Source organism: Bos indicus, chromosome 9 (assembly GCF_029378745.1).
Source record: "Bos indicus isolate NIAB-ARS_2022 breed Sahiwal x Tharparkar chromosome 9, NIAB-ARS_B.indTharparkar_mat_pri_1.0, whole genome shotgun sequence".
Classification (NCBI taxonomy): Eukaryota; Metazoa; Chordata; class Mammalia; order Artiodactyla; family Bovidae; genus Bos; species Bos indicus.
The window spans coordinates 32,430,397-32,457,135 of record NC_091768.1 but is presented as its reverse complement, the minus strand read 5'-3'; the positions used below and the strand labels follow the sequence as shown (position 1 = coordinate 32,457,135).

The 26,739-nt window shown below is 43.7% G+C and overlaps 1 protein-coding gene across 6 annotated transcripts in view; it reads right to left on the bottom strand.

The window, feature by feature from the left end:
* MCM9 (minichromosome maintenance 9 homologous recombination repair factor) overlaps nucleotides 1-26,739 on the bottom strand; it is a 132,048-nt gene that overhangs the window by 26,226 nt on the left and 79,083 nt on the right. For 3 of the 6 annotated variants that reach the window (XM_070795904.1, XM_070795907.1, XM_070795905.1), the window contains exons 9-13: nucleotides 20,177-20,379; nucleotides 19,392-19,595; nucleotides 18,013-18,095; nucleotides 17,405-17,550; nucleotides 5,820-5,871 (exon numbers count right to left, since the gene is read on the bottom strand). In XM_070795904.1, the coding sequence (XP_070652005.1) occupies nucleotides 5,865-5,871; nucleotides 17,405-17,550; nucleotides 18,013-18,095; nucleotides 19,392-19,595; nucleotides 20,177-20,379 (643 nt within the window). In that variant the 3' untranslated portion in view covers nucleotides 5,820-5,864. Of the gene's footprint in view, nucleotides 1-5,819; nucleotides 5,872-8,841; nucleotides 12,877-15,606; nucleotides 15,824-17,404; nucleotides 17,551-18,012; nucleotides 18,096-19,391; nucleotides 19,596-20,176; nucleotides 20,380-26,739 lie in introns of those variants that run through there. The other 3 variants (XM_070795901.1, XM_070795902.1, XM_070795903.1) reach the window with 2 other exon arrangements.

Here is a 26,739-nt window from a genome sequence, read left to right as displayed (position 1 = left end):
GGGAAATGAATGCTGGATAAACGTACTATAAAGATGTGAAGAACATCTTGATCCCCTTGGTGTCATGAATGGAGATGATTATTTTTTTAAAAAAAATCACTCCTTGCTTCCAAGGTAGCCCAGCTTGGAGATGGAAGAGGCCAGGAATCCCTCCACAGGGGGACCAGGAGAGTGATGAGCGAGCACCTGGCTATCCCAGCTGTGCTGGACGCTGCTCAAGAAACAATCTCTCCAGAGCAGCACCCTGAGTCCTGAAGCAAGAGTGCCATGATCGGGGGTGGAGGAGGGAAGACTGGGAAAGAGACAGATAAGAATATCAGAGGGCGTTAAAGGGGCACGGTTCCTACTATGTTCTAGACTCTAGTAGGAAGCCTGCTCATGAGCTACCTTACCAGAGGACCCCCAACTGGTCTGCAAGCACTCCTAATACCCTGGTGCTAAACCCATACCAACGTAAAACTCCTACAAGAAAAGATTGGGCTTGGGCTTCCCAGGTGGCTCAGTGGTAAAGGATATCCCTACTAATGCAGGAGATGCAAGAGATGCAAGTTCGATCCCTGGGTGGGGAAGATCCCCTGGAGGAGGAAATGGCAACCCATTCCAGTATTTTTGCTTGCAGAATTCCATGGACAGAAGAGACTGATGGGCTAGCCTGTGGGGTCACAAAGAATTGGACATGACTGAGTGACTGAGCAAGCTTCTTGACTTAGGCCTCTGCAATGATTATTTTTGGATTTGACACCAAAAGCAATAGCAACAAAAGCAAAAATAAGCAAGCAGGACCACATCAAACTAAAGAGCTTCCACACAGCAAAAGAAACCATCAACAAAATGAAAAGGCCACCTACCAAATGGGTAAAAATATTTGTAAATCATATTCCTGATAAGGGATTAATATCCAAAATATATAAAGAATTCATACAACTCAGTAGAAAAAAACAAACAATCTGATTTAAAAATCGAGAAGCTGACCAAACATTTCTCCAAAGAAGACACAGATGGCCAGTAGGTACATGAACAGGTGCTCAACATCACTACTCATTAGGAAAATGCAAATCAAAACCACAATGAGAGATCACTTCACATCTATTCGAATGGTTATCATAAATTAAAACAAGAGATTAACAAGTGTTAATAGGGATTGGGAGAAAAAGGAACCAACTGCTGTGCACCATTGGTGGGAATGTAAATTGGTGCTGTAACAATGGAAAACAGAGGAGGTTCCTCAAAACACTAAAAATGGAACTACTGTATGACCCAGCAATTCCATTTCTGGGTATATATTCAAGGGAAATAAAAATAGGACCTGTACCACCATGTTCAAAACAGCACTATTCACAGTGACTAAGATATGGAAGTAACTAACATTTATCAATGGAAGAATAAAGAAGATGTACACATATACAATGGAATATTATTCATCCAAGAGAAAAGACATCCTGCTGTTTTTGATTAACACGGATGAAACTCAAGGGCCTTATGCTAAGTGAAATAAGCCAGAACGAGAAAGACGAACATTGTAATGATATCACTTACATGTGGAATCTAAAAAAGCTGAACTCATAAAAACAAAGAGTAGAAAGGTGGTTACCAGGGGCTGGGGAGTGCAGGAAATGGGGAGAGATTGGAGAAAGGCTACAGACTTACAGATAGAAGATGAATAAGTTCTGGAGAAGGCACAGCATGGTGACTACAATCAATAATATTATAGTATGATCTACACAATGCCATACTGAGTGAAGTAAGACAAAGAAAGACAAATATCATATGATATCACTTATATGAGAGATCTAAAAACAGGGTATGAAGGAACTTATCTATAGAACAGAGTTACAGATGTAGAAAACAAACTTATGGTTACAGGGGATAAGTTGAGGGAGGGAGAAACTGGGAGACTGGAATTGACATATACGTACTATTGTATATAAAATAGATAACTAATAACGACCTACTATATAGTGCAGGGAACTCTACTCAGTACTCTGTAATGACCTATATAGGAAAAGAATCTAAAAAAAAAAGCAGATGTATGTTTCACTTCGCTGCACACTTGAAACTAACACAACACTGTAAATCGATACTCCAATAAAAATATAGTTTTATATACTTGACAGTTGCTAAGAGATTAGATTTTAATTGTTCTCACCACAAAAATAAAATGATAATTATGTGGCCAGCGTAATGGTGGTAATCACACACTACATAAATGTATCAAGGCAACATGCTATACACCTTAAACTTACCAGTATGCTATATGTTAATTATACCTCAACAACAACAAAAAAATAATGCAGACGATTGCTTGGGAGATTCTAGGCATTTTTTTTTAAAGCTTCTGATTAACAAAAATCTGAGAACCTCTTGGATTAGAATCTGCCTGCCTGTCCCCATCTCCCAAAGGAAGCATATTACCAAACGTATATTCTTTCAGAGTATGTACTTCTATAACATGAGCTCTGACCTCATGGCTCAGAGGGTTTCAAAGGCCTGCTGCACCTCTTCAGGTTCACATTTTCAGAAGATGGAGCCTGTTCCATATGATTGAATGGGGTGCCCCCTGAAGCGCCCCCGTCCACTCTGGCCCACCTTTCAGCTGGGCTGTGTGTCGGCTGGAAGTGCCCGAGAAGGCTGATTTTGGAAGAAACGTTTTCATCATGAGAGTGAAATGCAGGCAGGTATCTGGCTTCTGCAGTTGAATTTAGGATTCCAGCCTTTTTAGTTCCTCCGTCAGAGATCCTTCATGCCCCCTAGTGGTGTGAGCAGGAGAGAGAACCAACTTTCCAGGGGACGAGCCCTTGTCAGGGGCTTCCCTCTTCGCTCAGTGAGAGCTAAGAGGGAAGCTAAAGAAGTGGGAGCTAAAGAATCTGCCTGAAATGCAGGAGACCTGGGTTCGATCCCTGGGTCAGAAAGATCCCATGGAGAAGGGAATGGCAATCCACTCCAGTATTCTTGCCTGGAGAAGCCCATGGACAGAGGAGCCTGGTGGGCTACAGTCCATGGGATCGCAAGAGTTGGACACAAGTTAGCAACTAAATCATCATCATCATCAGGCCTTGTCAGGGAACTAGGGCTTCCCTGGTGGTAAAGATGGTAAACAACCTGCATGCAATGCAGGAAGATCCCCTGGAGAAGGAAATGGCAACCCACTCCAGTATTCTTGCCTGGAGAATTCCAAGGACAGAGGAGCCCGGCAGGCTACAGGTAGCAAAGAGTCAGACATGGCTGAAGTCACTAACACACAGCGCTTGTCACCTTCGTTCAAAGCAAATAAGCACAGGAAACAGACAAACAGTAACCCCTTGTGGAAGGTTATCTAGGGTTGGGCGACTGGATTTGATGGAACACGAAAAGGGACCTGTGGCCAGGCTGCACCTAACTGTCCTTCATGGCAGCCTTCTCGGTGCGCTCTACGCGGCCCAGAGCCCAGCAAGTGATGGCCCCCTGGCTGTGCAGCTGCCTGCAGTGTTCCTGCACTGACTTAGGTGCTGAACCGGGGTTGAGGCGTGGAGGAGTCCCCTGCCTTGGATATGGAGCAGCTGCCCAGGTCTGCTGGTTGAGGAAAGGGACCTGCCCTCAGCCCAGCACCGCAGCCCTGGATCACCGCCCATTTAGAAGAGGGCTGCTGCTGCTGCTGAGTCGCTTCGGTTGTGTCCGACTCTGTGCGACCCCACAGATAGCAGCCCATCAGGCTCCCCCGTCCCTGGGATTCTCCAGGCAAGAACACTGGAGTAGGTTGCCATTTCCTTCTCCAGTGCATGAAAGTGAAAAGTGAAAGTGAAGTCGCTTAGTCCTGTCCGACTCCCAGTGACCCCGTGGACTGCAGCCCGCCAGGCTCCTCCGTCCATGGGATTTTCCAGGCAAGAGTACTGGAGTGGGGTGCCACTGCCTTCTCCGAGAAGAGGGCTGCCCACACTCTTTTTTCTGAAAGCACGTGATGACTAAATGGGAAATGAACTAGACCCTTATGACTTTGGCCTTGCCCTGACACAGTCACATTTCTTTTGGGAGCAGTCATGATACAGTTGATGGGACACAGATTTTGAAATCCAACAGTTACTCCTCCAGAAGCCATTTGTTGGCTGTGTGACCCTGAAAAATTAACACAGTCCCTCTGATCATGCCCATCTATAAACAGGGTTAATGATAGGGTCTACCCTCATTGGAATGTAAGCTGCATGAAGGCAGGGGTTTGTGTTTGTTTTACTTACTGATGTACCCTCAGTTCCTAGAAGAGTTCCTGGCACATAGTTGATGCTCAATAAATATTTGTTGAATGAGACACTTAAGACATCTGAGGGAAGGATGGCCATTTGTCTATACTCCCCCATCTCTCTCTCTCTTCCTTTCCCAGTGCTTCTCAGTTACTGTTGACCAGACACAAAAGGCTACTTCTCCTCCGAGCCAAGAGACTTGGACAGAGCTATGTGCCATGTGGGGAAAGCCCAGAACTCCTGGCAGCGTTGACTACATCCTGTTTCAGCATCATGTGCAAACACACTGCCATCTGGGCCACACCTGGAAGGCGGTCCCTCCATGTGCTAACATCAACCTTAGCGCTCCCCTCGGGATAATCATCCGTCTCAAGGACACACAAAAAAGGGGAGGAGAGCAGCCTGCTGACCTTTACACTCTCCACTCAGCATCAAGGTTTGCCGTTTCCCTTTTGGCCCTGGAATAATTGAAATAGATAATACTTGGAAGTTGCCAGAATATCCACATATCCATGTTGGTTCCTTGGCCTGTGAATAAAAAGTGGGGAAGAGGGCTTCCCCGGAGGTCTAGTGGTGAAGAATCCCTCTTGCAATGCAGGGGCCACAGGTTTGATCCCTGATAGGGGAAGATCTCATGTGCCACAGAGCAACTAAGCCTGTGTGCCACAACTACTGAGCCTCCAGAGCCCATGCTTCTGCTGCTGCTGCTGCTGCTGCTGCTGCTAAGTCGCTTCAGTCGTGTCCGACTCTGTGCGACCCCATAGACGGCAGCCCACCAGGCTCTGCTGTCCCTGGGATTCTCCAGGCAAGAATACGGGAGTGGGTTGCCATTGCCTTCTCCAATGCATGAAGGTGAAAAGTGAAAGTGAAGTCGCTCAGTCGTGTCCGACTCTTAGCGACCCCATGGACTGCAGCCTACTAGGCTCCTCCGTCCATGGGATTTTCCAGGCAAGAGTACTGGAGTGGGGTGCCACTGCCTTCTCCGCCAGAGCCCATAAACCACAGCTACTTAAGCCCGGGTGCCTAGAGCCAGTGCTCTGCAACAAGAGAAGCCACCGCATCGAGAGAGTAGCCCCGGTTCACTGCAACTAGAGAAAAGCCTGCACGCGGCAACAAAGACTCAGCACGGCCAAAAATAAAAAATATTTTTTTTAGAAGTGGGGAAGGGTAAGTGCGAGTCTCTGGCACTGCACCTCTACTTTCCCTCTAAGCCAGACTGCAAATTACAACCATCCTGAGGCAACAGCAGAAACTAGAAGGAAATGGCAACCCACTCGTGTTCTTGCCTGGAGAATCCCAGGGACGGGGGAGCCTGGTGGGCTGCCATCTATGGGGTCGCACAGAGTCAGACACGACTGAAGCGACCTAGCAGCAGCAGCAGCAACAACCCTGAAGACCTAAAGGAAGCAGAGTGGCGATCCCTGTTAATTTCCATCTCATTCATCAGTCTGGCCTCTACAAAAAATGAGGTCTGGGAAGATGTCAGCAGAGTCCCCCAAGTCCATCAACCTTGGGGTAGCTGTTGTGCCAGCTGTAGTACAAGCCACAGACGCCCCCCCACTCTCCACCCGCCCAACAGCTGGTCTGGAGGTAACAAATGATACTCACGGTCTTTCTCCTCTACTCTCCACTCTTGATTTCCCTCCCCTGAGGTTAGCACCTGTGGACAGTAAACGACATGAGTAAATGTTACGCTGTGTTAGAGGATAAAAATGCTATGGAAAAATTAAGTAAGAGGAAGAATGTTTTTGCCATGTGAACAGGTAGGCTTCACTGAAGTGGCATTTGAGCAGAATCCTGAAGGAAGTGAGGAGTTCCTTCAGAAAAAAGCACTCTACAGATAGAGGAGCAAGTGAAAAAGCCCCGGGGCCGCTTCAGGTCTGGAAAATTATAGGAACCAGCAAGGTCAATGTTTGCATGTCAAAAAGGCAGCAAGTCACCAGGTGTGCAGGGCCTTAGAGATCATTATTCTATTATAAAGAGTTTGGCTTTTATTCGGGATGAAATGGGAGCTGCTGGAGGGTTTGAGGTAAGAAGTAATAGTATCTGACAGGTTCAGTCTGGTTGCTGCGCTGAGAATAGCCTGTAGGGAGGCAGAGCAGCAGAGAAAGTGACTTGGACTGGTGTGACAGCAGCAATGTGGTGAGAAGTGTAGATTTTGATATATATATTTTCAGTAGATTGCACAGGATTTGCTAACAGATGAGGCATGAGGTGCAAGAGAAAGTAAATTGTCAAGGATGACTCAAGTTTTTGGCTTAAGCAACTGGAAGGATGGAATCTCTAGTTTACCAAGATGGATAAATCTGGGAAATGACCATATATGACGGGGACAAGATCAGGAGTATTATTTGAACTATGTTGAGGTGGAGATACACTGACCAGGAGCTGGATAGAGGAGTCTGGAGTTCAGGGAAGGAATCACTGGCTAATCGATAGGCTTGGGGAGCTCTAAGATTCAATGAGGATAACAAGGGGTGGGGTGCAGATAGAAAAGAGCATTAAAAGTCTGAGTGAGAAGGAGAAACTAGGTAAGGAGCAGAAATCTGAGGAGACCGGAAGAGGTTAGCAAGGAAAACCACAGGCATGTGATGTCCTGGAGGCCAAGCGACAAAGGATTTCATGGAGGGGAGAGTCAGCTATGCCAAATCAAGTGAGATACTTCTGCTTAGTGACCATTCAGTCCAAGAACCCAGTTCACCAGATTCCCAATTTTGCTGTGCAACCAGTCTCCTTGATGTATCAGCGGGCACTGAAAAGTGAGATCTGAAATACTAAGCAGGCTTTCAACACAGGTTTATTACGGAAGTCTTAAAACAAGTTTGTCCTCATACAAAAGTGTGCCTGATGCAAATACTTGCTTTCTGGTGGTTCAATTCAGTTGACTTAAGGTGCCAACCAAACATAAAGTTGTTGTTGTTCAGTAGCTCAGTTGCGTACAATTCTTTGCAACCCAATGGGCCACAGACCTCCAGGCTCCTCTGTCCATGGGATTCTCCAGGCGAGGATATTGGAGTGGTAATATTGCCCAATATTGCTAGGATATTGGAGTGGGATATTGCTATGCCCTCCTCCAGGGGATCTTCCCAACCCAGGGATTGAACCTGCAACTCTTATGTCTCCTGCATTGGCAGATGGGTTCTTCATGATTAGCACCATCAGGTAAGAACAACACATTAAAAAGAGTGGCCTAAAAAGCGTTCACATTCACAAGATAAATGACTTACACCCTACTCCTTGTGAGATCAGGCCGAGTGTGGTATATCCTATTTTTCTTCTTGGTGGATATCATGCATCTGGGTATTCACATAGACACATGAACTATTTATTAATACTTGAGTTTTTCTGTCAAGTTCACTTTTACAAACATTACTTTTAGATGCATTTTTAAGCCTTTAAGAGGGAAGAACGACAGTGGAACTGATGTAAGAACAAGAGAAGAATGTGTCATGGGGGACAGTTATCACAGTTTCCTGTGTGTGTCCCCCGAGCACAGTGAAGGGAATGAATTGGGGTAATGCTCCCCAGTACACCTGGTGGGGGGGGTCTTCACCACTTGCAAGATGGGACCTAGACAGTGAGACCTCTACCAGAGAGACAGCACCAACGTGAGCCAGTGGTCGTCTTTCACCCTTCTTGAATGTTAACAATATGGAAAGCAGACACGGAAAACGTAATTTCAACTCTGAGGAGTACGCACTGGCCTTGCCTTCCACATTTGGAGTTTTTTACATTTGAAACGAGGGTGTCTGACAGGCTGCATCTGACAGGTCAGCCTGGTCCCAGGTAGTCCCTATAGACTTAGACCTCTGGGGTCGGTAGGTTTTGAACACCCAAATGCTGTGTGTGGACTGGCTAAAAGTGAGCTCTAGGGATCTTCCTTGCGGCTGACCTGACTTTTCTCTAGAATTGGTCTTCCAGAAATTCCACCTGCAGCTTGGCACTAGAAGGCAGAGAAATCAAATACAGTAAACACAAAGATGTGTGTGTGGCTCAATTGCTCCAGTAGTGTCCGACTCTTTGTGACCCTACGGACTGTAGCCTTCCAGGCTCCTCTGTCCATGGGATTTCCCAGGCAAGAAATACTGGAGTGGGTTGCCATGTCTTTCTCCAGATCATCCCAATCCAGGGAATGAACTGGTGTCTCCTGCATCTCCTGTACTGCAGGCAGGTTCTTTACCTCTGAGCCACCTGAGAAGACCCAAAGAATATGTAGGTTTGTCAGAATTAACATTTGACAATCAAGAGTACATCTCTATTATTAAAGTTTTGCTATGTCTTCAAAAAAGTGTAATGTTTGGTTGAATTAAGCCAAAGAATTAAAGATATCAGAATAATATGCTTGTTTTGTCTGTATTTCTAAGAAATGCTAAAAATTATAATAATGAAGTCCCTGTTATAAATCTTAGAATACCACATATACACTGAAAAGTGAATCTTTAATATGTCAGAAAACTCATTCCTTTTATATAGTTATAATAGAATTAAGATTCTGGGTTAGTCCTCTGATAAAGAAAATTAGGTACAACTTTTATTATGTTTAAATAATTTTATATTATTAAAAATCTTTCTAAAGAGTCCACTGGCCTGAAAAAAAAATATAGCCTGACATGCTGATCAGAAATAAAGGTTATTTTTATACTTTCCTTTATTTCCTTTATTGAATACAAATATGATTTTTGAGACTGTACATATTTCCCCGGAGACACCTGTTTTTCCTTGGTACACACATTAAATACCATATAAGAAAAAATACCATAGTTGTCGTGAAATCATACAGTATAAAAGAAGGAGGACACAGCAGGATAAAACACGGCCCCGGGACGCTAAACATTTTCAGCTCTGAAACTAAAGGACCACAGAGCAGGGGTAGTGCTGACCTCCCCACGCAGCCCTGAAGCCCGGGGTTCCGCATTTAATATCACTTGTCTCTAAGGAACAGTGCCTCAGGGCAGCGGATTCTATGAGCTGAGGTAGGAAAAGAACTCAAATGGGTCTGGAACATGCTGTTCTTTTCAAATAGCATAGATGCTTTTAGGAAAGTCAGAGTCCTAAAAGGACCTCAGTGTCAACATACAGGGACTTCCCATTGACCAAGCTGTGAAGGTCATAACACAAAAGTCAGCTGTGACAGAGGCTGATTTTTTAATAAGTAGGGGAGCATTCATATTGAGTAGTTTATTCTTTAATGATTGTATCGGTTTATAATATTTACATACATAGTTCCTACTTGCTGCCTAAGCACTGAAGAATAAACAATGGAACTTGTAACTTGAGCAAATGATCCCGGCAGAGGAAGGTGCTGAAAAGAAGTAGGGTGGATTTATTAGCACAATTAGAGGACATATGGTGAGTACAGATAATAATCAGCAGAAGATGGCATAGATGGTCATGTACAGTAGCTAAGGAAGACAGACAATTCCACACTGCCTTTTAAAATAAGAATTACTGTGTCCTGAAGAGACAAGTTAACTATATGAAACTAAGTGCTCTAGAATCAAGACAGAAATGAAGGCTCTAGCATACAACCACATTAAATGACAAAAACAGATCAAAATACCCTAACGGCAAATCAATAGGTTAGGTACTATCAGTCATGTCTAGCTTAATACATCATTACTGCAAGAGATACCAAGTCTCAAAGACAAAAATTTATAAGAAAGGGACTTAAAAGTCTACCAAGAAAAAAACAAGTCAGCTCATCAGTCTGGCTCGGGTTTGAATTGCCTTGTTTTCACAATCAGACCATGTCCTGGCTAATCAACCGCTTAACAACCCAGATCCTTTCTTTTTCCTTTAGTTCTAGTAAGAATGCTAAAGCCCACAGAAGTACTAATAGAGAGAGATGAGGAAGATATCACATTAAGAATCATACTACACTAGGAAGTCAGTAAAAGTACAGAAATAAGAAATTACCTAAACGATAGTCTTGATGTTTTAGGATAGGTTTAAGTGAATGTACAACAACAACTTTTATAATTACTGCTTAGGTATGTCTTTAAGCTGCTTAACTTGTCTGATGATCTCAAAAGACTCACCCATACTAAATTTGTAGTCATTGTTTAAAATCTTTCAGAAAATTTAATTAGTCTATTTTGGAATTAATATTTAAATGCTCAAGAAAAATTGAGATTCTTAAATTTTTTTCTGTATGAATTCAATGAAATGATCATTAAACTAAGTACATACAGCTTTCAGTATTCCTCATGCCGAAAGTCCCTCAGACAACGAAAGAATCTATTACCATTTTCCAAATTCAAACTCCAGGACAGAAAGTTTGTAATTATGGAATCCTTGCTAGAATCTAAAGGAAGAAGTTATTCTAAAAGCATTTAAGACAAAGCTTGAGTTGTCTGTTCCTACCAGTTGTTGTTTGGGTTTAAAGACAAATGAATCATAACTTAGTAGGAATCACATTTCCATATTAACCACTTGGATGGGTGCCATGATATATGACTGAGATTACCATACACCCTCTTCTTCCAACCATAGGATTTAAATTGTATTGAAGGTAAGTCCCCAAGACATAAAAAAGAATCTGAAGCATAAATTATTGGCTCAAGAGAGAAAGGAAAACTCAGGTCAATATCCCAAGAAAGCATCTCTTTGACCAGCTGCCAGATCTTTAAGTCTACCATGGAATTGTGAGAAGGCCTCTTGGAGAAACAAAAGCTTCAATAATATTTAATATGACACATGAGAATAAACATAAAAAAATTCAGAAAAATCACATGATTCTCGCAAATCATAATAATATTTACCATACTCAGGACATCTTGGGTGAAAAACAAAAAAAAACAACAGAAAAAGAGTTCATCTGACTTGTTAGCTTTATGAGCGTTACCTTCGTGGCCTTTGTTCCTGAGGGAATGAAAGAAGGGGTCTCAGGAAAACCCACCCCCTTAAAAAATATATCAAACCCAAACAAAACACAACGAAACATTTTAGGAATACAAGTACAATGTTTGCAAAATCAAGGCACAGTTGTTAATTAATGCAATTCATGTGCTGGTGTCACAGTGACCTACAACGACTGTACAGCTTTTCACGACATGAGGATAAACCTGAATTTACAAAACCTGATGGCGGGGGCTGGGGGGGGGCATTCAGAATGGTGCCCCCATCTGTAAATGGCACACTGATGTCCTGGAGGGGGTGGCTTTGGTGGGGGAGGGTGAAACTTGACCAGAAAGCTTTTCATGATTATGGCTTTTTTCTCATTTCCTCATCCCAATCAAAATCTAATGGTTCATCATCTAGTTCTGGTAAAGTGAAGAGAGATGTTTTGGAAAGACTTAGTTTCTCGGTGGATGTGTCCAGCTGAAAAGTCTTCCTCTTCCTGCCAAGCGCTGTAGCTGTGGCCACACAGCTGGGGCCACCCTCACTCGGGTTCTTACTTTGAGGAGGAGGAGGGGATTCTGATTTGGATTCAGAGGGGGAAGTAAAGGAGAAGTTTGCCAATTTGGCTAACGTGCAAGCATGAACCTTGCTGCTTTTATTACTGCACGAAACCTCTTCCTTTCTGACTCTTTCACTAGCAAGACAGAAACGCCCCATGTCGTTACCAAGCTCTAACTCAGGCTGGACAGTTCCCTTTGCAGGGGCGCGTTCCCTCTTCTCTTCTGGTCTGTCTTTGTAGGGTGGCTGCGGTGATACCCCCCTTGTCTCATCCTGTGGCTGAGCCGAGCTTCTAATTCTGGAGGCCAGCTTTTCTGGGCCCTTCCCAGGCAGAGCTGCTCCTCTTTTTGCTCTGCGCTGGGGATTTTCAGGACTCTGAACTACTGGTTTACTGGTGCCAGGAGATACAGGGCCACGGTCTTCAGGGGAATGGGTCAGTTTTGACTTTTGTTTGAAAGTGAATTTTGCCAGTTTGGCCACAGGGGCACCCAGACTCTCAACACTTTCCTGGTGGGGCTCTTGCGCCTGAGCGTGTGACTTCTGTCTCTTTCTTTTGGGAGTTTCCAGCGCTCTCTCCGGGCTCTGGATAGGAGTGGGCTGAGGATGAGAAGGGCTTGTGGGTTGCAAGGGTGGCCTGGTGGGATTCCTGCACAACTCCTGGGCCCTAGCCTTGTGCAGCTTGTGCAGTTTCCTGGGGACGTGATGAGTCAGCACCGAGTCGGGTTCATCAGCAGATACGGCTGCTTCAGAAACCGTGGCGGCCTTTCTTGGCCTTTCACCCTCACGGTTGCCTGGCCTCAGTGGAGTTTCTGTCTCTCCTGCTGCTGGAAGTGGTTCAGTCTCCAATTTGCTCCTTTGGCCTGCCTCCGTATCCTCCTTACCCTGAGATCTGTTGTTGCAGATTTTCAAAGCCATTGCCCCCCTACTTGTTTTGGGACTAGGAGACACAGGAGCAGTGTTTTTAGGTTCAATCGGATGAGTTGCCACTGAATCAAACCAGTCCAAACTGCCATCCTGGCTATTTCTGTGCTCCTCTGAATGCTTTCCACTTGCTGGTCCTTTAGGCCCCAGATGGGAAGAGGGACCGAGAAGTGGGCTTCCCCCGAAACTGCCTCCAATAGAGAACCGATGCGCGCTACAGTTTACTTCCTGCTGCGTCGATGTTCTGAAGTTTGATTCTTTCCGGGCATCACCTCCCAGGGATCCTGGAATCGTCTCTGCTTCCACGGCCTGCGGCTGAGATTGGTCCACACTCCAATTCTGTAACCTGAAGCATACAAGGAAAATATGTATTGCTTTAATCTTTTCCTTTCTTTATTCTCTGAGATGCCATCTAAGGGTTTAAGTCCAACATAATTCCAGGCTAATACCACACACCATCTCTTAGAGCAGCAGGAGGAAATTATCCTTTTTCACCAGGATAGAATACAAGGGTTCTGATAATCATACTAATTTAACCTACAAGTGTAGTAAAATAAAGAAAATCAAAGAGCAGGTTTGTCTATATTTTCAGATCTCTCTGAAAGTCTGTTTCATTCATCAGATTGTTGGAAGGTCAGTCTTTTCTCCTGTGTTAAATGTTCACCTACAAGACAACCTGGTGGCTATGTGCACAGTAGCTGACTACTGACCAAGAAAAGTGGCTCGAGCTATTTTGCAGCCAGTCTGCAGAGCTGAACCAAAGGGAAAGACTAGAGATTATGACCGCCTCAAACCTCTTTAATTAAATGAGGTACTGAATTTTAGTGCATCTAAAAAATGACCTTCCTCAAGAGTAAAGAGACTATGATTCCTCTGTGCTTGGCACCCCCTGCCCCCTCCAGCAGTCACCCTCGTGGCAGGCCTCCCCCAGGCAGCCATGACCTCTTTCCTGCCAAGCCCACACGTTTCAGCATCTGTTCTGGGCAGCCACTCTTCATCAGATTGATACAGAGTTGAAACCTACTGACCTGCTGAGAATGACGGAGTTGACCTTGTGACATTCGTCTTAAACCTTGGGCATATTAGAAACTGAAATAGTACCAGAGGACCAATTTTTAACAGGGATTACAGCAGCTTTTCAAAGAGAGGTCCCTTAGAAAGCCCTTCCTAACAACCTAGAAACGCCTTTTCAGTATAAGGAGCAATGTGACTCTGCTTCCATGCACTAAATCTGAAAAGAAACTACACCAAAAAGCTGATAAGTAAATTTTTCTAAAAATCATGGGTTATCATAGAAAAAGGAACAGAAGACATCAAAATTAAATGGATTTAAATTTCAATGTATTTAAATACATTAACACATTAATGATAGCTCTCTCTGGGAAATAAGATTGTGTGTGATTTTTTTACCTTATTAATTCATTATTGTTACTTTCAAAATACTTTATAAAGAATGTGTATTGGAACTTCCCTGGTGGTCCAGTGGCTAAGACTCTGTGCTCCCAAAGCAGGGAAGCTGGGTTCAGTCCTTGGTCAGGGAACTAGATCTAATATGTCACAAGCAACTAAAAGTCCTATATGCGGCAACCAAGACCTGGCACAGCCAAAAAAAAAAAAAAAAAACATTAAAAAAAGAAAAAAAGAATGTATTATTGTTTACAGCCAGGAAAAAAAAACACTAAAAAATTATTTTTTAAATTTGGGTTACAGTCACTCATAGTAGACTTGGGAACAACAATACAGAAAATCTGAATTCACTGTAATCACAGTCAGACCAAAAAAGATAAAAACAAAAACAAACCCAAATAGCTTTCAAAATTACTACTATCTAGTATACTTTCAGTATCAAATTGAGGTCAGGGATGCTCATAATTGTTAACACTCCACAACTTGAATAATTTATGGGAATTTTAAAGGTACTGCTATTTAAACTCTATACTTTACTATACCACCTAAAAGACATCTCCACACTCTGTTTTAAGATGGGTAAGGCAGCTGCCATTTGCGGCTGGCTGTCACTAGCAGAGGGGCTTCCCCAGTGGCTTGGTGGTAAAGAATCTGCCTGCAACGCAGGAGGCACAGGAGATGCCCCTCTTTGCGGGCCACCTGGTTTTATTGCTGTGAGGATCAGCTCAGGAATTCTTGCATTACAAGGAAATATCAAAAGGGAAAAAAAAAATTTTTTAAGGCAGAATCCTATCTTTCAGACCATCACTTACTCTTTCTGTTTTCCTTCCTTCCCTCCAGGAGGGTCATCTTGAATCTGATAAGTCTAACTGCCCTTTTTCTATCATACAACACTGCTCTGAGACTCACAGTCCTTCCTTTCCTGAATCTGACATGTGTCAGGGGTACTCAAATGAGTTTTTGCTCACTCAAAATGTAAGAATCCTCTCCAAATGCAAAGCCAGGCCCAGGACAGGACTGAAAAGGATCGGCTACCTCAAACCATAAAAGAAGCAAAGGAGGAGTACTGACCTTAACACTACGCTCTGGATCATGAAAAGGCCAGGAGACCAGAAGATAAAGAGGCTGATTTTAGACAAAGTGCAAGTTTACTGGGTATCAGCAGGACAAAACCATCTCCCATTTTTCCCCAGAAAGCTGTGCTGGGGTTTTATAAATAGAGAATACTGCTGGATGAAGGGAGTGAGCAAAATAGGAGAGAAGTGCCAGGAAAAGAGTTCTCAAGGTTTTGCTTCAACAGCTAATCATCCCAATGTGCTCCCCAAATTCTCCCTGTGTAGCCGCTAGGCTCTCACATGCTCTCTATTCCCCAGTGCCCAGCTTTGAGATCAACACTGGTATGATTAACCCACTGGCTCGGGTCAATGATTAACCCACTCAGGTCAATGATTAACCCACTCGCACCAGCAGGAAGAGGCCTGATGGACACACTTGCCATCCTTCACTCCCTCGACACAGGCACAGACTCAAAGTCAAGCTCTGTAATAGAAGCTCACGTATTTAGGGAGCACGCAGGGCTCAGATGATAAAGAATCTGCCCGCAATGCGGGAGACCTGGGTTTCATCCCTGGCTCGGGAAGATCCCCTGGAGGAGGGCATGGCAACCCACTTCAGTATTCTTGCCTGGAGAATCCCAGGGACAGAGGAGCCTGGCGGGTTGCAAAGAATCGGACATGACTGAGCGGCTCTTTCTTTCAAGCGTAAAAGTTCAGGCAAAAATTCTTGAGGTGATGCATGTGACATGTTCTTTCCCACATGTCCACAGTAACAAGTCACTAGAAAAGGGGGTTTTGAAACACTGCTCCTGTCATTCCTGCGTTGTTCCCCTGTAGGATGAAAAACAGATTTACCTCTTTAACATAAAATGTCATTCTTACTGAGGAATTTTTTCAGTCTGGCTGTTGAATTGTAAATTTTTAAAAGTCACAGATTTGGGAGTGTAGTAGGGAAGGAATCATGATGCTGAGGGAGGGTCAGAGCAGCTGCTAACAGACCAGAAGGGCCTTTTCTGGGTGAAGCCAGTGCTGTACTCTTATCTCCACTTCCGGAACCTTCCCGGCATTCTGGCACAGGCTGGCCTGAAAGCAATTTGTGCCTCGGTCTCTACCTGCAATTTTCTTTCACCTGGGTTATATAAAGACTGTGTGTGTTCTTAGTCACTTAGTTCTCAGCCTGTGGAATTCTCCAGGCAAGAATATTGGAGTGGGTTGCCATTCCCTTCTCTAGGGGATCTTCCTGACCCATTGTAGGCAAATTCTTTACCATCTAAGCTACTAGGGAAGCTGCCATATAAAGACTAATGATCAAATTTTTATTATGCTTGCAGAAAAGCTTTAGACAATAAGTGAATTAAAATACTAATAAGCATGAAGACTCTTTATGCAAATACCCTTGCACATGTACTCTCCTGGTGAGGACACATGATACAGCCAGCTTATAAAGTACTTTGTGTCTGGGTCTGGCCTGGGATGAGAGAGACCACTCTCCTGGCGGCCAATTTCCTCTTCCTCAACATTAGTCCCAGCCACCTCTGGACAGCACTACCTCTTACACTGAGCCAAAGAAACAGAAGAGGGGAAAAGCGGTGGTAGTAAACAGGATGCAGCCATTCACCAAGGTTTCTCGATGGAAACTGCATTATATTGGGTGCAAACTGTAGGTGGCATACCTTGGTCCATCTTGTTAATCAGGACCCAGTTGATTATACACAGTAAAGGACCAGTCCATGTTCTCCATAAGGCTCACTAGACCAGCCAGCCAAGGAAACACAGCTGTGGAAGGTGGTCCCCATAGAGGCTGCCATCAGTTCCCTCCTTTCCATATGTCTACACCACTTCTCCCATCAAGAGGTGGTGTCATGTCCCTTCACCTGGTATGCGGGCTGACCCTGTGACTTGCTCTGACCTGTAAAATGTGGCAGAAGTGATGCCATGTCTGCTCTGGCCCAGCTCATGAAAGGCTAGCGGCTTCCACTTTTGCTCAGCTACTTGCGTCCTAAGCTACCATCTCAGAATTCCTACTACCTTACAGTAGAGAGCTCCTGGCCAAGTAAGCCGCCCCAGCAAAGGCACCACATATGTGACAGAAGCTCCCTTCGAAGTTCCGATCCCAGCTGAGCTCCCAGCTAAATGCAGGTGTACGAGTGACCCCAGCTGGTACTATGTGGACCAGAAATAAACATCCCCTCTAAACACCCCTGAATTTCTGACTCTCAGAAAGTAAGCACTAAAAGGGTACGGTGGGGTTTTTTTTTTTTAAGCCACTGAGCTTTGATGGAGTAGATTATGTAGCACCAAGTAACTGAAATCTCCTACATAGATTTTCCACTTACTTTACACTTCTTTCATTTCACTAAATGCCAAACAAGCATGTTCCATTACATGCCTTTCTTGGTTTTCTTTTCTCACCTTTCAAGTCTTCTCAGTTCTTCACTCAAGAGGTTGGGCAGCTCCAGCTTTTCCAGAATGAGTTCACACTGCGTCTGGTACTGCTGCAGAGGGTTTTCGGGAAAGGAAGTGTGGAGTGCATTCACACCTCCTAGCAGCGCACCTCCCTGACAGGATGAGAAAATGGAAAATACCAGGGAGAGTCACCAGGCCTCCACGCTAGGGACCACTGATCCCAGGTGCTTAAGACCAACCCCTATACCCCTGTCACGGCTCTCAGAGTCATCTGGGAGCCTGATTCAAATTTCAGTAGTCCTCTTCCCCAATTTCCAGTGGCATGCATTGCTCTGGGAAGCCACACTGTCTTGAGTGGAACCATGAGCATCTCTCAGGTGTGTTGAGGAGAAGAAGGATTAAGACCCACTACTTTACACCAGTGGGTAAAACAATGCAGACTGTTTCCATGACAATTTTTTTCGCTTCTTTTAAATGGGTCCCTTTGGATAAATTTCCAGGAATGAATAGGTCTAAAATATGGCCATTTTTATAACTCCAGATATGTTATAAATTGTCTTTTTTAAACAATGTTTGCAATTACGGTTCAAATGTTAGGTACAAGATATGCTCACCTGCATGGAGGACTCCATTACCGACACCACTGTAACAGCATCTTCCAGAGTCACTGTATCACGAAACATCAGGCGAGCATGAGCTATGAAAGGTGCATTTGAAATGATGAGGAAATTATTTTTATGAATATCTGAGGTGACAAATGTCATTGGTGCCCCCTACTCCAAAACTGTATATTATTAATGTGCTTCTAATAACAAATACATTTTACTAGAACAAGCACAGATGTCTAAGTTCAATAACTTTAAGGTTCTTTCTCTAATAAAGGGCCTAATTCTTCTGCACAGCCCATGACAATTCTGTGTATTCACATGAAAAAGTACTCTGGGCTCCAGCAAACAAAGGGGCTATATAAGCATATAATTGATATTCAGTAACTGTTAATTCTTACTCTCTAATTAATTCTTAATTCTTCTTAATTCTAATCTATTATAATCTAAACAAGACTAAAATTGATTTCTCATCTCTGGTACATCTCTTTATCTGTCAGCTTTTCAAAAGTATCAAACTTGCAAGCCTAAATCTTAGGTATTTCTTGCCTTAATATTAATTATAAATCCTTGAAAAAGTGAAGCAGTTTTGTTTTATGGAACTTTTTAGTTAAGCATATATCACATCATTATATCATACAGTTAACTCATGTGAAAAAAATTTTTAGGATTATTTAAGTAAGTGCTAAATGTAAAAGCCAGTATTAAGGGAAAAAAAGTCTGAGGGTGCATATTAGCTGCGAGTATGCACGCAAGTCTCACACGTTAGGGATGGGACAGAGGACGGCATTGCTAATTCAACGTTACTGTGTTAGTGGCGGCTGTGAGTAGCAACTGGTGAGAAATCACCCAGGATGCCATACAGAAAACAGTTCCCAACAAAGGCATATTCAGATAGAGGCCATCGAGAAGGAAAACATACAGCAAGCAAGACTTTTTAAATGGATGATGTCTGAAGTTACAGGAAGTTATGAAATGTCACAAAGATTCCTTTTCCTTAATGCCACTACATTCCACTCAACATCTATAATCCGTGTAGGTTTCATAGCTTCAAGCTTTTACTTTTTAACCAACTGTGAGCAAGCATCTCAGAGATCATCCTTACTCATTGCCAAGTCCCAAGCCTTGCTCACTTTGTGTGTTTAGTCTTAGTCGTGTGAGACTCTGCGACTCCGTGGACCGTAGACCGCCAGGCTCCTCTGTCCATGGAATTCTCCAGGCAAGAATACTGGAGTGAGTTTTCATTCCCTTCTCCAGGGGATTTTCCCAACCCAGGAATCGAACCCAGGTTTCCTGCATTGCAGGCGGATTCTTTACAGTTGGAGCCACCAGGAAAGCCCTAGCTCACAGTGAGCACCCAATAAAAGTATATGTTGAGTGAAATTAACCTTCTGCTAGTCGTATCAAGCTCTCCAGCAGGCGGATGGTGGTCCGGGCAGCGTTCCGGGAGTCACTCTGCCTTTGCATCTGGTAGTACCGGAGCAGAACTTGATTACCCTCATCAGACAGTGTGGGCTGTAGTTTCCTAATGAGGCAGAAGTAGGATTTCATCTTTTCCATGCTCCAGAGCTTCTCTGATTTGCTTGGGTAACCTGTATATATCAAGTATTGGGTCAGTAATTTCTAAGAACAGGCAAATATCTCATTTTGAGGGTTTTGACAAAGTTCCTGTACTCATTTTTAAAAGGATAACCTTCTGGTTTTCTGGCCACTGAAATCTAGACCTATCTCTGCATATAGCTCTATAATAAATAGTCTTAGGCTCTAAGCTTAATAAAGGTAAGCTTCCTACAAAGGTTTAAATTATTCAGAATAATTCTGTTCTGCCATATACAATAATAAATAGTACTTGGTAAGCCTAATTTTTTGACAAAAGATCCACATTTAGGATTCTGCTTTATAAATTCAGTCCAGTTTTCTTTGTGTACAGGACGTGAACCACGTGGTCATTATATATCATAAAGTTGCCCTTTTCACCACAAAGGACATACGGCAAGCAAAGGAAGACCCTTTTCCTTCTGTGCATTGTTCTAGGCTCGCTAACTAGGTTCACTGCTTTCTGTCTAAGCATCTCTCTATAGACTCGTAGTTGGGTATTTATTTGATTTTCCTCAAGGAAAATTTCATTTATGTCTACTCTGTCAATTTGAATGATTTGATCGCTTCCACATACCTTTGTTTTCTAAGATAAAAGAGGAAATGATACGGTCCCAGTCTTCATTCTTGGTATCAAGCAAAACGAGGATCAGGTCGAATCGACTTAAGAGTGGGCTGCTAAGGGCAATGTTCACTGATACAGACTCACGGGGGTCGTACTGGCCTTTGGGGTTAGTTGCTGCAAGGATGGTGGTCCTTGTGTTCAGTTTGCACACTAGGCTACCAAAAGAGAAGGTATAGTTCACTGACTGTTGAGATTCAAATGAAAAACAAGATTAAACTTATTAATAGAAAGGGGCTGCTCCGGTACCTTAAAAATTTAGAGACGAACATGTCAAAGAGAACGTGGAATGATACAAACACCAAGTTCAAATGAAGGACATATTTATACGAGCCTATCTTGAAGAGAAGTAAGTGCTCAACACACATTTCTTATGCCCTGACTCTGAGTAGACCCCTCTAAGAGGTACACAAAGTTAAACCGTACATGGATACTGGTCTTAAGGAGCTTGCAATCCATTTTCTATAATGGTGAGACATGGCAGAATACAGTAAGTTCTAGAAGCATAAACTTCCCAGGGGAAATAAAGATGACGTGTATTCATCTATGTATATGGAAGAGACACTCAGAGAAACATTATGAAGTGGTTTCTGGGCAAGGCCTTTTGTGACACACGGACTTGTTCTGTGTGTTCACTTACTTGTTTCGGTTCTTCTAAAAGTGAAAGAAACAGGCAGAAGGGAAAGGAAAGGAAGGAGCAAGGGATGGAGGGGAGGAGGGATAGAAAAAGAAGAAATCAGGAAAACTGAAGGCTGATTAGCGTGGTGTTTTTGAGGAGCAACAGAGAAGGGAAGGCTAAAAAGGTTGGGGCATGGTGGGCTGGTTAGACAGGGAAGGACCACAGATGGGACACGCTGGGGAGACAAGGCAGTGGCCGAGGAAGACGCACGCAAGTCAGGGCAGTGGCGGGGCAGATATGGAGATGACATAACTCAGATGTTGTTTTTAAACTTGTTTTTGATGGGCACGTCCTCAAAATAATAGGGCACATTCACTGACAGTAACAAGTATAGAATTCCTTCTCTGTAAATGTTGTCTGCTCTCTAGCGATGGTGGTTTTCAGTAGCAGTGCATAGCCCTGGGACTTCGGCAAACATGTGCTACATGTGTTAATCCTCGATCTATTTCCAGTTGGCTCCAGCAATGACCTCATGCCCGAGGACTGAAAAGTCTGAGAATCTGTATTTGTGGCACAAGCAGACACAGAGGAGAACAACAAACAAGACACTTTCACTGAAAACTAACTCCTCTTTTAAAAAAATCACTGATAGGGGAAAATTCTGAACATAGAGTCTACATCTTATTCATATACCAAAATGACTTTGTAAAGGCAGCTGTTTAGAACTCAGAATCAGTTTGCCATAAAACCAATGTAGTAAATGGTTCCTAACTAATTGCACAAAAAGCACATTTAATCTAATACCGAAGAGGCTATTTGCACTTATCAGAAAAAAAGGAACACTGCTTCAATACTTCAGTACAATACCAAACAAAATACAACTGTTTATGAAATAATTGCTTACAAATGATTTTCTGAGAGATAAACTTGGCTGTTCTTCCTCTCTCTGATCAAGAGCTATTTACAAGTCATTTCCTGTGGGCAAAGGGCTGTACTGAGAATTGAGAAAGGTACAGAGCTGGTCCCCGCCTTCGATTAGTTCACAACAGAACTGCTAGAGGACAGGGAGGCTCAACACGGTGCCCACCAGACAGGACATGTGCAACGGACGCTGGTGGCAGTTACCTGCGTTCGTGTCTGCAAAGACAGAAGGACAATGGACAAGCAGAAACAGAAAGAAGGGGGTGAGTTATTCCCGAGGTAACTGGGAAAACATGCAAAGCAGCAGCTTTGGGAAGAAAGCTAAGGAAGATTTATATGTGAAGGAACAGTCTTCCTGGGGGGTGAGCAGCTTGTGGAGATTCGAGCAATGAAGTTAGAGGAGCAGGCAGGGGAAGAGGAGATGGTGTGGGACAGTAAGTCAGGCTGTGACCAGCAGCAAAGAGGAAGGTGGGGCAGCGCCAGGAGGGACAGAGTGGCCTTGGTCACTTGAAAGAGGGGAAGACAGCATGTAAGCCTGGTGGCTGCAAACCTGTGATACAAACGTGACCCACATTACCACCTGAATGGGGCTTTAGAGAATAAAGATACTCACACAGCCTCATCCTAAGTGTCACGTGCACAGCAGCAGCTCACTACATTCTGCTGAACGAGGACGCATGAATGAGTGTAAGGTAAGGTCATTTCACCAACCCAGTATGAGCTCTACTCTCCTAGTAACAAAAAGATAACTATCATATATGTAATGCAAAGCCCTGTGCCAGGCTTTATGTATACATGTTACCCCTGATCTTCACAACCACCTGAAAGGTAGATATTATCACCAACTTGGAAATAAGGAAACTAGATGGTTTCAGACGGTAATAACGACGGTTAAGGTCACAAGCAGAGCAACAGGACTGCGATTCAAACCCAGGTCAGCTTCACTTCAAAACCCAAACTCCTGTACCTCCAAACTGTTACCCTGATGCTGAAATGTTTTAAGCACTTCCTGTGGTTTAAAGATTGGGCCTGAGGTTTTAGGTATGCATTTCCTTGCCTTACTTCTTTCCTACTTAATTTGATTCCCCTTGAGGGCCCATGACCACTGTTACAGTGCTCAAGCTGCCGGTCACATATTTAAATGCTCAGTGAACATGTGCTGAATAAGGGATAAATCAAAAATCTTTATTTAGTTCAGTATTTCTCAAACTCAGAGTCATTTTATACTTACAGGCTTCACCAGATATAAAATAATCATGCTAAAGATTTTTTTTTCCTGCACTAACTTCAAAGAGTGACAACATTCCAGTTTCTGAAAAACCTGCCTTTCCATTGTTTAATCCACATGCTTAAACTTTCCTACATAAATTACATAAGTGATTTTTACCCTGGCAGGCCCTCCAGAAAGCATGCTTGTTTTGTGGCGGTCTTAATAGTCTCATCACATCTGTATGGTGATCCCCATCTTTGCTGACGGCTTTAATCACTACCTACAGGCTGGCACTTCCAAATTTAGCTCTGGCCGGTGGCAGTGGCTGCTCTGTGTGCAAACGTGGTTTTCCTTTCTCCCTGGGGGCAGGGCAAGACTAAATTTCCCATCTTCCTTTACAGTTAAGTAGGGCTTCCCTGGTAGCTCAGTTGGTAAAGAATCTGCCTGCAATTCGGGAGACCTGGGTTCAGTCCCTGGGCTGGGAAGACCTCCTGGAGGAGGTCATGGCAACCCACTCCAGTATTCTTGACTGGAGAATCCCCATGGACAGAGGAGCCTGGTGAGCTACAGTCCATGGGGTCACTAAGAGTCACGACTAAGCACAGCACAGCAGAGCAGCACAGAGCTGTAAAAATAAGTCCTGCCGGTGGAGTGGGGAGAGAACATATCTACTTCCAGGTCAGGTGCCTAAGAACCTTCCTGGACAACCTTCCCTGCTTTTCTCCCTCTCTGCTGGTACAGGTGAGGATAAAAGGCCCTGGAGTCAGACAGCCACCCGAGGGACTACACGGAGCAGAGCACCCCACCTTTCACTCACATCACACTGTGACTAAAGTAAGAAACACTCCCTCTGGCGAAACACTGCAGGAAAGACATGAGCACAGGACAGAAGTGACCAGTTTTCAAGGAGTGATGAAAGAGAGCAGACGGCTCAGAAATCTGAGGCTTTGAAGGGCTGGAGAAAACAACTGCCTCTAGACCTCAGAGAGTAAAGGGGAAGACTGAAACAGGCTCTGAATGACAAAGGCCCAGTCAACTTTCTCAGCTGTAAAATGTGACCCAGATGAAGGGTGACGCCTTCAGCTTAGATGGCCTTTCTATCAAGTTGAATAAAAGTGGTACGGACACCCTCCAATGTTCACAGCATGCTATTCATAACAGCCAAGAGGAGGAAGCAATACAAGTGTCCACGGGTGACTAAATGGATGAAGAATACACACACTCATACAATGAAATATTATTTAGCCTAAAATAAAGGAAATCAAGGGCTTCCCTTGCGGCTCAGCTAGTAAAGAATCTGCCTGCAATGCGGGAGACCTGGGTTCGATCCCTGGGTTGGGAAGATGCCCTGGAGAAGGGAAAGGCTACCCACACCAGTATTCCAGCCTGGAGAATCCCATGGACTGTATAGTCCATGGTGTCGCAAAGAGTTGGACACAACTGAGCAACTTTCACTTCACTTTACTCCAAAGGAAATCCTGCCACATAATACAATATGGATGAACCTTGAGGACATTATGCTAATTAATGTCACAAAAGACAGGTGTGGAGCAGTCTTATCCTGGAGATGTGGTTCCCAAGCCTGGCTAGTCAGTGAGAATGCAGGTGGGTTCTAATAATACAGATTCCCAGGTCCAACCTCTGAGATTCTGACTGAGGACAGGTATGGGCTAGAAGACTGAAAATTAGCTCAGTGTGGACTGCTGCCATGGCTCTTCTATGACTGTTAGAATCACAGTGTACAATAAATGTCTACTTGTCTGTCTTGCTGCAAGGCTGTGAGCATCTTGAGAACAAAAGCCTTGTCTTTTCCTTTTCCTGGTATTAGTAGCAATCAGAGACCATATAACGCTCCTGAGCGGTCAAGACATGTTTACTGAGCAGAACAGTAAACTGTCATCTTGTTTTTAAATTTCAGACTGCACTTCTACCCAGGTATGTGAGTATAATTTAGTAGCAGCAAATATATAATTGCAATGTCAAATTTTTCCCCAAAATGTGTCCTCAGCCAATAGTGAGGGCATCTTCTATTATTTAAGAATCAGATACCCTGCCCTTGAGGAGACTGAAAAGAACCTAGAAGATACATGAAATGCTATCTTTATCAAGTAATTATTTCGTTTAGCATCTACAGACTTAAAGACCATCGCATGTGAAGCGCTCGCATGCCTTCACCCCGCCGTACGGCCCTCTACCGCCATTTGCAGGTGCAGAGCCGACGGGCACATTCCAAAGGGCGGATTAAAGTCCTGACGCCCCTTTATCTCACACTGCACCCTCTTCTTCCTGGTCTCCTCTTCGACTTCATTTAGCAGCCAGGACAAAATGTAAGATGTTAAACTCCCAGACTTTAACAATGTTCTCAGATTTAAGTAACATAAGCAGAGCACAATAAAGCGACTGGTCTTTTCAACCACATATGGATTCAATCAAACTGATATTTTGGTTACTGACGCTGTAAGTTACATCCTTAGTAGACATCCTGAGGGCCTGAGCATTTTTTTTCTATTCTGACTGCCCCTAACAAGCTTTTGTACTGAAAAATCATACTGACTGGTTCTCTCCCAGCCCCCTGTGCAGATGAATAGTGGGTGAGCGGCTTATGATACACCTTTGTAGGTATATGCCCACCACATGGAGAAACGTCAACCTCAACTCAAAAAACAGTTTGTGGAATTGGCACAGTTACATGGAACAATTAAGAATGTGATTCTTATTTTTTAGAAGAACTCTCCACCTCTGTGCAGTGTATATAAAGTCACACACACACACACACACACACACACACAACACATACATTTGCGAGATTCCCTGCAGCCTTGGCAGGGAGCTAGACATTCTGATTCTGAGGTTCAAAATACCCTTAAGAGAGATTAAAATTTGAATAGAAATTCCTTCACAGGTCAGTCAGACTTTAGTCACTTAAGACATGAGAGAGACAATGACAGAGAGAAAACAAAAGCAGACCCATCCAAGAGTTCCCAAAAAGGATGTAGCAAAGTATCAAATATCTCAGAGAACATCTTGGCCTGGTCCCAGAGAATGGGCCCAGAACATCTGGATGATGATGGCTCAGTGAGGACTCCTACACTAGGGGACAAAAACCAGAGGATGAAAAGTCTTTGAGCTGGAGAGTAGTAAGGTGTTTCAAGAGTAATATTCAGAGTATTCTTATTTTATTTTAGTTGAATACATGATTAAGTACTTCCTTTTCATACTTAACTCATCTTACCTGCTTACTGATGAATAACTGGACATGCTTTATGTGTGTAGACACATTTTCTGAAAAGGTTCACACTTGGCAATTAACTGTATACCTTCTATCAGGAAGATTAATGGGCTTCTGATGAGGGAGAGTGAACTTAAGGCTCTGAAAACTTCTGGCCAAAAAATTAGATGAGCTACTATTGGAGGATGATCCAACTTTTTTTTTTTTAGTGTCAGTTTTTATTTATTTACTTGTCATCTTGATTTTATTTTTTAACTTTACAATATTGTATTGGTTTTGCCATATATCAAAATGAATCTGCCACAGGTATACATGTGTTCCCCATCCTGAACCCTCCTCCCTCCTCCCTCCCCATACCCTCCCTCTGGGTTGTCCCAGTGCACCAGCCCCAAGCATCCAGTATCATGCATCAAACCTGGACTGGTGACTCGTTTCATATATGATATTATACATACTTCAATGCTATTCTCCCAAATCATCCTACCCTCTCCCTCTCCCACAGAGTCCAAAAGACTGTTCTATACATCAGTGTCTCTTTT